Genomic DNA, 12006 nt, shown 5'->3' with positions numbered 1-12006 from the left:
ATATGGTGAAATCCCATCTCTACTAAAAATACAAAAATTAGCTGGGTGTGGTGGTGGGCACCTATAATCCCAGCTACTCGGGAGGCTGAGGTGGGAGAATCGCTTGAACCTAGGAGGCAGAGGATGTAGTGAGCCGTGATCACGCCATTGCACTCTAACCTTGGTGACAAGAGCAAAACTCCGTCTCAAAAAAACTCCGTCCCACTGGCTGGGCATGGTGGCTCACACCTGTAATCTCAGCACTTTGGGAGGCTGAGGCAGGATTGCTTGAGCCCAGGAGTTCGAGACCAGCCTGGGCAATATAAGGAGACCTTGTCTCTACAAAAAATACAAAAATTAGCCTCTACAGGAACAAAAAAAATTAGCCAGGTGTGGTGGCACATGCCTCTAGTCCCAGCTACTTGGGAGGCTGAGATGGGAGGGTCACTTGAGCCCAGAGGTCGAGGCTGCAGTGAGCTGTCACTGCACTCCAGCCTGGTCAACAGACTGAGACTCCGTCCATGTAAAAATAAATACTTTAATCCCAAAAGTTGACACATCTATTTTAGACAGCATATATTGGTTCAAGCCGTCTTTTAAAAGTCAAAGGTAGGCCGGGCGCAGTGGCTCATGCCTCTAATCCCAGCACTTTGGGAGGCCGAGGCAGGCGGATCACGAGGTCAGGAGATCGAGACCATCCTGCCTAACACGGTGAAACCCCGTCTCTACTAAAAATACAAAAAATTAGCCGGGCATGGTGGCGGGCGCCTATAGGCCCAGCTACTCAGGAGGCTGAGGCAGGAGAATGGTGTGAACCCAGGAGGCGGAGCTGGCAGTGAGCTGAGATGGTGCCACTGCACTCCAGCCTGGGTGACAGAGCGAGACTCCATCTCAAAAAAAAAAAAAGTCAAAGGTATAAAGTATGAAGGAACCTCTGTGTTTATCTATTCAAGATTACCATATAGTACAGAATCAGCTGTAGATATTCTTAGATTTTGTGGTACTGTTAAAAAATACAATATTGTAAAAGTGGTATATGGAAAAATACTCTAATCCTACTAATTTATTTTTATCTTTTGTTTTTCTTCTAATCTTTGTCCCTAGTACAGACAACTTTGAATTCTGCTTTTTATGTTTTACACTTGTATATGTGAGCATTTATCATGTTGCTGCCTAGTCTACACTACATAGTATTTTTATTTTTATTTTTATTTTATTTTTATTTTTTGAGATGGAGTCTCACTCTTGTTGCCCAGGCTGGAGATTATTCTTAAACTATGTTAAATATACTATAACTCTAATACTTATTTAGTTAATTTTGTTTAATTGCATAGTATTTTATAAAGTTGTTAAACCAAGATTTAACTGTTTCTTTATTGTTCAACATATTTTATTATTTCCTAATTTTGTCCAATTAGAAATTAAATGGTAGAGTAAATCGCTGAATGGATTGAACATAAAACAGGCATAAATACAGACTCATTTTAATTTAAAAAATTAAAACAAAAAAAGTCCGGGCATGGTGGCTCACACCTGTAATCCCAGCACTTTGGCAGACAGAGGCGAGCAGATTGCCTGAGGTCAGGAGTTCGAGACTAACCTGGCCAACATGGTGAAACCTTGTCTCTACTAAAATACAAATTTTAGGTGGGCATGGTGGCAGGTGCCTACAATCCCAATTACCTGGGATGCTGAGGCACAAGAATTGCTACAACCTAGGAGACGGAGGTTGCAGTGAGCTGAGATTGCGCCATTGCGCTCCAGCCTGGGTGATACAGCGAGACTCCATCTCAAAGAAAAAAAAAAGCCCTCAATAAAACCAAAAGGACACTTTTATTCCTAGCAAAACCTAATAGTCTGGAGAATATGTTCCATGGAGCACACTTTGGAAAATGCTGATACAGAAACAATTTTAGAGCTCTGAAGAACCAAAAATCTAGTCCCCTAAATTGACAATTGAAGAAAATAGTATTCAAATTCAATAAACATTGATTTGGCTACCATAGCTGATTTCAAATATATCAGTGGTGTCCAAAAGTGTCCTGATAAAGTAGTTATGCGTAAACCCCTGTTAAGAAATAAAACAGGCTCTAAGAAGTTAAATGACTTACCTAAGATCAAAAAGCGGCAAGTGGTGAAGTGAGATTTGAACCCAGACCTCTCGAGTCAGTGCCTTCTCCGTTAACACATCCTGCTGCTTCCCTGGTCATCAACCCTGAATACATTAAACTGGTTGAATAGTTTAGTGACTTCAAATATTTTCACTTTCTTGGAGGTAATGTGTTTCAAAAGTGAAGTTTAATTTGTATGGTATTTCATGTTACCTTACTATTAGCATATAAAAAGTGGGAGAATAGGCCAGGTGGGGTGGCTCACATCTGTAATCCCAGCACTTTGGTAGACTGAGGCGGGCAGATCACGAGGTCAGGAGATCAAGACCATCCTGGCTAACACGGTGAAACCCTATCTCTACTAAAAATACAAAAAATTAGCCAGGCGTGGTGGCAGGCACCTGTAGTCCCAGCTACTCAGGAGGCTGAGGCAGGAGAATGGTGTGAACCTGGCAGGCAGAGCTTGCAGTGAGCTGAGATCACGCCATTGCACTCCAATCTGGGGGACAGAGCATTCTCCGTTTCAAAAAAAAAAAAAAAGGTGGGAGAATATACAGTCAGCAGTCCCTGAAGTTACATTTTATTTATTTTTAGAGACAGGGTCTTGCTCTGTTCACCAGACTAGAGTGTAGTGGCGTGATCACAGCTCACTGCAGCCTCGACTTCCCACCAGGCTCCTGTGTAGCTTGGGACTACAGGTGTGCACCACCATACCCAGCAATTTTCTTTCTTTTCCTTTTTTTGTAGAGATGAGTCTCACTGTGTTGCCCAGGCTGGTCTGAACTACTAGGCTCAAGCAGTCCTGCTTTGGCCTCACAAAGTGCAGGGATTACAGGTGTGAGCCACCATTCCCATCCTGAAGTTAAGTTTAAGAAACAGTAGGCAGGGATAAAAAACAGACAAAACAACACCACCACCACCTCATTATATTCAACTCTGAATAGCAGGAAGACGTACCCATGATGCCTGAATTTATGTGGTGCGTTGAAAAATGTTCTTAGCTAACTCTACAATTGCTTACTTTTTCCTTTTACAGCTTTTCCCCTTTGTGTTGACCAATTCCATTTTCTTCTCTGCTGCCTGCCTAATCCTGACCACACCCTTCTTAACACAGGCCAGAGGTTGCCTTAATAAGCAGGAGTCTACTGCACTAGAGGTGAAACACAGCCTCCCGAGGGATTATTCTTTGATTCAATAAATATCTTCCTATCTACCTTGACAACATAGATAAATCTCCTTTTTAAGGAAATAATCTTGCAAAAGAACCAAGATGATTTTATAAAAATCTGGGAAAAAATGGATCCAGAATCTCTGTTAGATATTGCTCAAACTAGGTATTTTAGACTTTAAGTTCTATCTGAAGTCATAAATAATAGAAACTTGGTATACTGTGATGTTAATTTCATTGAAATTCTGCAAATAATACAAAATAGTGGCTAAGAGTGTTGGCTCTGACATCAGACATCTGGATTAAAAATCTGTCTCTGGGCCAGGGGTGGTAGCTTACGCCTGTAATCCCAGGACTTTGGGAGGCTGAGGTGTAAGGATCCCTTGAGGTCAGAACTTCAAGACTGGCTGGTCCGAGACCCTGTTTCTACAAGATGAATTAAAAATTAGCCTGGCAAGGTGGTACACATCTGTAGTCCCAGCTACTTTGGAGGCTGAGGTGGGAGAATCACTTGAGCCTAAGAGGTTGAGGCTGCAGTGAGCTGTGGATGCATCACTGCATTTCAGCCTAAGCAATGAGCAACAGAATGAGATGCTCTTTTTTTTTTTTTGAGACAGAGAGTTTTGCTTTCTCACCCAGGTTGGAGTGCAGTGGCACGATCTTGGCTTACCGCAACCTCTGCCTTCTGGTTTCAAGTGATTCTCCTGTCTCAGCCTCCCAAATAGCTAGGATTACAGGCGCCCGCCACCACACCCAGCTAATTTTTGTATTTTTAGTAGAGACGAGGTTTCACTATGTTGGCCAGGCTGGTCTTGAACTCTTGACCTCGTGATCCATCCACCTCGACCTTCCAAAGTGCTGGGATTACAGACATAAGCCACCATGCCCAGCCCAAGACCCTGTCTCTTAAAATCCATCTCCACTTGTGGTTGGCTGTGTTACTCAGTCTCTGCTTCAGTTTAATTTTCATACTTAATAATGGTATTGTCTTGCAGAGTGTTTGTAAAGAATAAATATAATAATCTAAGGCACTTAAAACTGTCTAGCACATGGAAAGCAGGCAACAAGTGCTAGGTATTATTACATCTTTTTTTTTTTTTTTTTGAGACAGGGTCTCACTCTGTTGCCCAGGCTGGAGTGCAGTGGTCCAATCTCGGCTCACTGCAACCCCTGCCTCCCAGGTTCAAGCTGTTCTCCTGCCTCACCCTCCCAAGTAGCTGGGACTACAGGCGTGCACCACCACACCTGGCTAATTTTTTGTATTTTTTAGTAGAGAGGGGGTTTCACCATGTTGGCCAGGCAGGTCTTGAACTCCTGACCTCAGGTGATCCATCCACCTTGGCCTCCCAAACTGCTGAGATTGTAGGCGTGAACCATCACACCTAGCCTAATGAGTTTTGATAAGTGGCCACTCTAGTGAAGATATAGAAGTTTTCCATTACCCCAGAAAACTTCCCTCATGCCCTTTGTGGTCATTTCTCCCATGCCAAGCAACCATTAATTTGTTTACCATCATTGTATGTTAGTTTTTTTTGTTTTTTTTTTTTGAGACGGAGTCTCACTCTGTCACCCAGGCTGGAGTGCAGTGACGCGATTTCGGCTCACTTCAAGCTCCACCTCCCAGGTTCACGCCATTCTCCTGCCTCAGCCTCCTGAGTAGCTGGGACTACAGGTGCCCGCCACCACGCCTGGCTAATTTTTTTTTTTTTGTATTTTTTAGTAGAGACGGGGTTTCACCATATTAGCCAGGATGGTCTCAATCTCCTGACCTCGTGATCCGCCCGCCTCAGCCTCCCAAAGTGCTGGGATTACAGGCGTGAGCTACCGCACCCAGCCTGTATGTTAGTTTTTGCCAGTATTTCATACGGTATATGCTGCTGTTGATTTATTTATTGTTTTAATTAGCGATGGGGATCTTGCTATGTTGTCCAGGCTGGTTTCGAACTCCTGGCCTCAAGTGATCCTCACACCTCAGCCTCCCAAAATGCTGGGATTACAGGCGGGAGCCACCACATCTGGCCTAGTATGTGCTTTTTTGTTAGCGTAATGTCTGGGAAATTCATTGCATATATCAGAAATGCATTGTTCTTTACTGACAAGTACATTCTGTTGTATGGACAGACTATAATTTCTTTGTTTTACTGGAGATGGACACTTGGGTTGTTTCCAATTTTTGACAAATTGAGTGATGTATGAATATTCATGCACACATCTTTATATGGACATAGGGTTCTATTTCTCTTGAGTAAATCCTTAAGAATGCAGTTGCCATGTCACATATTTATAAGAAGCTATCAAATTGTTTTCCACAGTGGTTGTACCATGTTTAACTCACATCACCAATGTGTGAGACTTTCAGTTACTCCACATCCTCAGCAGCACTTGGAATTGTCAGTGCTGTGAGGTAGAATCTCACTGTGGTTTAAGTTATAATTGCCTGATGACTAATGATGCTGAGCATCTTTCCATCCATGTATCTTCTTTTATGACATATCTGTTTGAATCTTTTAAGGGTCTTTGTTTTTAACATTGAAAATATATGGCATTTTGACCCTAAAAATGACAGAAATGCCTTAATACATGGTCAGATTTATTTGGTATCTACATAAGGTTTTAATAGTGGAAGAATAGAGAGATCTCCACAACAAATGCAAGACTGAGATTAAATTTCTTTGGAAGTTTTGGAAGCAACTACTTAAACAGCAGGATATTTAGAGAAAAATGTTAGATGTGTTTATACCCCCACACTCCACTTTTTTTTAAAATGAGACTTGAGAGAAGGATGAAATATTTCTAAATAGCTATAGCAAAGCAGCTGTTTTGAAATGCCTGGTGGTGAAAGTCCCTCTTAACTGCACTCTGTACTGGAGGCACAAGGTTGAGCATTTCTGCTTCTCCTGGCTGCTTCGCTGTCACCAGGTAGGTGACTGGGGTGGCCTCCACATGGGGAGGGCTCAGTGATACTAGTTGATTGGTAGGCATTTTTGCCAGGAGAAGTTTTCTGCTGGGAAGAAAGGGAGGCGTAACTCCTTTGTATCTGCTGTGGAGTCCTGCTAGGGTGCTGGCTTTGTTTTTCTGCCCTAAAAGCAAGTACAGTCTAAGCAAACCTGCTCTGCATGGCCTGAGGTAGGATAGGAGCTCCGTGGGTTCCAGTTGGTTGATTCAACCAACCAGGGTTGAAAATATTTGGAAAAAAAAATCCACAGTGTTCCAAAAACAAAGACGAGTTTGCAGCACTCAGAGTACGAGGTTAAATCCACGGGAATGAAGTGATGTATAGGCATTGTATTAGATATTATAAGTAATTTAGAGACAATTGAAAATATATATAAAGTACATAGGAGGATGTGCCTAGATAATATGCAAATATGATACCTTTTTTATTAATAAATTAACAAAATTTTTTTTGAGATAGAGTGTTGCTCTATAGTTCAAGCTGGAGTGTAGAGGCACAGTTATGGCTCACTGCAGCCTCCACCTCCCAGACCCAAGCAATTCTCCCACCTCAGCCTCCTGAGTAGGCATGTGCCACCAGCTAATTTAAAAAAAATTTTTTGTAGAGACAGGTTCTCACTGTGTTGCCCAGGCTGGCCTCAAACTCCTGGGCTCAAGCAATCCTCTCCTAGCCACAGCCTCTCAAAGCCTTGGTATTAACAAGTATGAGCCACCATGCCTGGCTAAGAATTTGAGGATCTGAGGAAATACACAGAGGTCTTGGAACCAGTTCCCCTTGGATTCCTTGGGATGATTGTATTTCAGTTTGTTTCTTTATTTCTCTCTTCCTTTATTCAGTTATTAAACAAGTATTTATTGAGTGTGGAGTGTATCTGCTCCCCACCCCCATGTGGTGCCTCACTCCTGTCATCCCAGCTACTCCGGAGGCTGAGTTGGGAGAATCACTTGAGCCCACGAGTTGGAGACCAGCCTGGGCAACATGGCTAGACCTCATCTCTCAGACAAACAAATGAAAAAACAAAACCCAGCTGGGTGCGTTGGCTCACGCCTGTAATCCTAGCACTTTGGGAGGCCGAGGCAGGCATATCACCTGAGGTCAGGAGTTTGAGACCAGCCTGACCAACATGGAGAAACCCCGTCTCTACTAAAAAAAAAAAAATAGGAAATTAGCCAGGCATGTGGCGCATGGCTGTAGTCCCAGCTACTTGGGAGGCTGAGGCAGGATAATCGCTTGAACCCGGGAGGTGGAGGTTGCGGTGAGTCAACATTGTGCCACTGCACACCAGCCTGGGCAACAAGAGCGAAACTCTGTCTAAAAAAAAAAAAAGAATTCTGAAATGTTAAATACTTATAATTGGATTGCAAGGGCATTTATATGTGAGTGCATTGCTGGGATATTCGTGCCTGTATAATACAGGAAGAAACTTTTTTCCCTGAAAAATTCAGCTTTATTATACAGTTGTTTACCAAATTATGTTTCAGTCAATGACAGACCACATAGACAGTGGTGGTCCCATAAGATACTACTGTATTTTTACTGTTTCTTTTCTATGTTTAGGTATGTTTACATACACAAATATTGACCCATGTGTAACGATTTCCTACAGTATTCAGTGCTTTAACATGCTGTACAGGTTTGTAGACTAGGAACTGTAGGCTACACCATGTAGCCCAGGGGTATAGTAGGCTATACTATCTAGGTTTGTGTATGTATGCTCTACGATGTTCACACAATGACAAAATTGCCTAACAACACATTTCTCAGAATGTATTCCCATCATTAAGTGACACATGACTTTACTGATGGGTTTTTTCATTTTGTTTGTTAGGTTTTTTGTTTTTTTAATTGCAGATTGACATTATAGCTGTCTATATTTATGAGGTACAAAATGATGTTACGATTTATGAATACAATTTGGAGTAATTAAATCAAGTTGATTAACATATCCATCATGTTATCGTTTTTGTGGTGAGAACATTTGAAATTTATGAGCAATTTTGAAATGTACAATACATTTTTGTTATATTCACCGTGCTGTGCAATGTATGGCAAAGGAAAGAATCTTATTCTTCCCATCTAACTAGGACTTTGCGCCCTTTGACCATCATCTCCCCATTCCTCCCATCCCCCAGCCTCTGGTAACCACCATTTTGCTTTCTGCTCCTTTGAGTTTGATAGTTTTTTATTTTATACATAAGAAAGAACATGTGGCATTTATCTTTCTGTGCCTGGCGTATTACACTTAGCATAATGTTTTCCAGTTCTGTCCATGATGTCTCAAATGACAGGATTTCCTTCTTTTTCAAGGCTGACTAGTATTCCATCGTGTACACACACACACACACACACACACACACACACACACTACACCATATTTTCTTCACCTGTTCATCTTTGATGGACACTTAGGTTGATTCCACATGTTGGCTATTGTGAACAATGCTGCAGTGAACATGGGAATGCAGACATCTCTTTGACATACTGATTTCAAATGTTTTGGGTAAATACCCAGAAGTGGGGTTGCTGGATCTACTGATGATTTCCTAACTACTCTTCTTCTTAACTACAGACAACCCTTTCTTTCTTATGCTAAAGACGGCATTTGGCTCATGAGCAAGGTGGCGAGGTCATCAAGTGAGTCAGACGTGCAGCTCTGGGAAACAGAAGAGGATGACATGACAGAAGGTGATTTAGGGTATGGCCTTGGAAGGAAACCTGGTGGGATTTATGAGGTAGAAGTTTCACATAGGTCTAGAAAAAGATCAGATGGAAAGAATTTTAGCCCTCCTCCATTTCCGAGAAAAGGAGAAGAAAGAAGTGAAGCGAGTTTTCAGTATTCCAAGCATAACAGCCTGCAAGATACATTCCCTCAAGTGTCCAGAATTTCCAATTACAGACGACAAAGTAGCACTGGTAAGAATGCTGAATTTCCTCTCCTTTCTTTCTCCTGTGAATAGTGTCAAAGCTATAACACTTCCAAAATCTAAAATAAATAATCACATTGCATTTTAGAATTTTTTTTTTTTCTCTAGACAGAGTCTTGCTCTGTCACCCAGGCTGGAGTGCAGTGGCGCGTGATCTCGGCTCACTGCAACCTCCGCCCCCAGGGTTCAAGCGATTCTCCTACCTCAGCCATTGGAGTAGCTGGGATTACAGCTTAGCCACTGCACCTGGCTAATTTTTGTGTTTTTAGTAGAGGCTGGGTTTCACTATCTTGGCCAGGCTGGTCTCAAACTCCTGACCTCAAGTGATTTGCCCGCCTCGGCCTCCCAAAGTGCTGGGATTACAGGTGTGAGCCACCGCACCCAGCCTTTAGAAATTTATCTTCATTCATCTCTTGGGACTGGTGGTAGTACAAAAGTAGGTGATGTTTATATTTCTAAAATTGTACAGATTTGAAGTACAGTAGTTATGCATCTAATATATTTGTTAATGATGTCTGTAAGTGATTACCAGCCTTGCCTTTTTTGTGATGTACTTTTTTTGTAGTCAATAAATATTTATTGGGCATCATTAGGTATCAGGCACAGGTCTAATTTCTGAGAATAATGTCAGTAAACAAAATAGACAAAGGCCCTAATGTCATGGATTTCACATTCTAACAGAGGAGATAGAAAATAAACCTACAGGCCGGGTGCAGTGGCTCATGCCTGTAATCCCAGCATTTTGGGAGGCCCAGGCGAGTGGATCACCTGAGGTCAGGAGCTTGAGACCAGCCTGGCCAATATGGTGAAACCCCATCTGTACTAAAAATATAAAAATTAGCTGGGTGTGGTGGCACGTGCTTGTAGTCCCAGCTACTCGGGAGGCTGAGGCACAAGAATTGCTTGAACCTGGGAGGCGGAGGTTGTGGTGAGTCAAAATTGTACCATTGCACTCCAGCCTGGGCAACAGAGCAAGACTTTGTCTCAAAAAAAGAAAAAGAAAAAAAAACCAAAACCCTGCAAATCAACAGATGTGTAACACTGGGCACTGGTAAGTGAAGGGATAGTGAGCGATTATGGGGAATGGGGTGCTAGTATTTCAAGTCAGGGTTAGGAAGGCTTCTGTAAGGAGTTGACTTTTTTTTCTTTTATTTTTATTTTTATTTATTTATTTATTTTTGAGGTGGAGTCTCACTCTTTTCGCCCAGGCTAGAGTGCAGTGTCACGAACTCAGCTCACTGCAACCTCCGCCTCACGGGTTCAAGCTATTCTACTGCCTCAGCCTCCCAAGTAGCTGGGATTACAGGCACACGCCACCATGTCTGGCTAATTTTTTTTTTTTTTTTTTTGTATTTTTAGTAGAGATGGGGTTTCACCACGTTGGCCAGGTTGGTTTCAAACTCCTGACCTCAAGTGATCCACCCACCTCAGCCTCCCAAAATGCTGGGATTACAGGCGTGAGCCACCGCACCCGGCCTTTTTCTTTTTTAAAAAGAGAGGGTCTCACTGTGTCACCAAGGTGGAGTGCAGTAGCATGATCACAGCTCATGGCAACCTCAACGTCCTGGGCTTAAGCAATCCTCTTGCCTCAGTCTCCTGAGTAGCTGAGACTACAGGCATGTTCCACCATATCCAGCTAATTTAAAAGAAGTTTTTTCGGCCAGGCGCCATGGCTCACGCCTGTCATCCCAGCACTTTGGGAGGCTGAGGCGGGTGGATCACGAGGTCAGGAGTTCGATACCAGCCTGACCAACATGGTGAAACCCCATCTCTACTAAAAATACAAAAATTAGCCAGGCGTGGTGGCATGCACCTGTAATCCCAGCTACTCAGGAGGCTGAAGCAGGAGAATTGCGTGAACCTGGGAGGTGGAGGTTGCAGTGAGCTGAGATTGTGCCACTGCACTCCAGCCTGGCAACAGAGCAAGACTCTGTCTCAAAAAAAAAAAATTTTTTTTTTCTGGAGACAAGGTCTCACTGTGTTACCCAGGCTGGTCTCAAACACCTGACCTCAAGCAGTCCTCCCACCTTGGCCTGAGCACCGGAATGAAAGGGGGAGTAAGGCAGTGGACCTTTGGGAAAGGAGTGTTCCAGGAACAACAGAGATGCTTCTGGTTATTTTAGGATGTCATGAAACTCTCAAAAATTGTCAAAACAGTTCGTCTTAATTTATCATAACCAAAAAGAAATTATACCTTACCTTATGGAAATAATAAAATTTAGCATCATATTGTGATAAAATGTTACAACTCCAAAATGATCGGGAATTTGTGGATAAGCCCATGCCTGTACCATGGCACCAGCTCTTATCTGGCTAAATATTTTGTAATCTATGTTGTAAAACTTCCTCTTCTGAAACTTCCCCTCAAAGTTGAACAAACACAAATTAGAACAACATGAGAGTGATTTAAGAAACATGGTTTCAGATTTACAAAAATACATGATAGCTCAGGGTTTGTCCCCATCCTTCAAAATCCCTCTGAAATTAGAATGGGATTATTTTTATATTTTTCTTCCAATTCCTTATTGTGTATAGCGAATGGATACTGTTTTGCAAGCAAAATGTTGAAAACTGAGCATGATGCCAAGATGCCTTTATAAAAACATGAAGAGGCCAGGTGCAGTGGCCAACGCCTGTAATCCTAGCACTTTGGGAGGCTGGGGTGGGTGGATCACAAGGTCAGGAGTTTGAGACCAGCCTGGCCAAGATGGTGAAACCCCGTCTCTACTAAAAATACAAAAAAATTAGCTAGGCATGGTGGCAGGTGCCTGTAATCCCAGCTACTCGGGAGGCTGAGGCAGGAGAATCACTTGAACCCGGGAGGCGGAGGTTGCAGTGAGCCAAGATCACACCACTGCACTGTAGCCT

At 42.7% G+C, this 12006-nt stretch overlaps 1 protein-coding gene across 6 annotated transcripts in view; it reads left to right on the top strand.

Moving 5' to 3' along the window:
• Nucleotides 1–12006, top strand: part of CCDC125 (coiled-coil domain containing 125) — a 48593-nt gene that overhangs the window by 3403 nt on the left and 33184 nt on the right. For 2 of the 6 annotated variants that reach the window (XM_030798574.1, XM_030798570.1), the window contains exon 2: nucleotides 8784–9127. In XM_030798574.1, coding sequence (XP_030654434.1) covers nucleotides 8824–9127 — 304 coding nt within the window. In that variant the 5' untranslated portion in view covers nucleotides 8784–8823. Of the gene's footprint in view, nucleotides 1–2883; nucleotides 2926–3074; nucleotides 3247–8783; nucleotides 9128–12006 lie in introns of those variants that run through there. The other 4 variants (XM_030798572.1, XM_030798571.1, XM_030798575.1 and 1 more) reach the window with 4 other exon arrangements.

Source organism: Nomascus leucogenys, chromosome 18, assembly GCF_006542625.1.
Source record: "Nomascus leucogenys isolate Asia chromosome 18, Asia_NLE_v1, whole genome shotgun sequence".
NCBI lineage: Eukaryota > Metazoa > Chordata > Mammalia > Primates > Hylobatidae > Nomascus > Nomascus leucogenys.
This window is presented reverse-complemented; position numbering and strand designations above follow the sequence as displayed.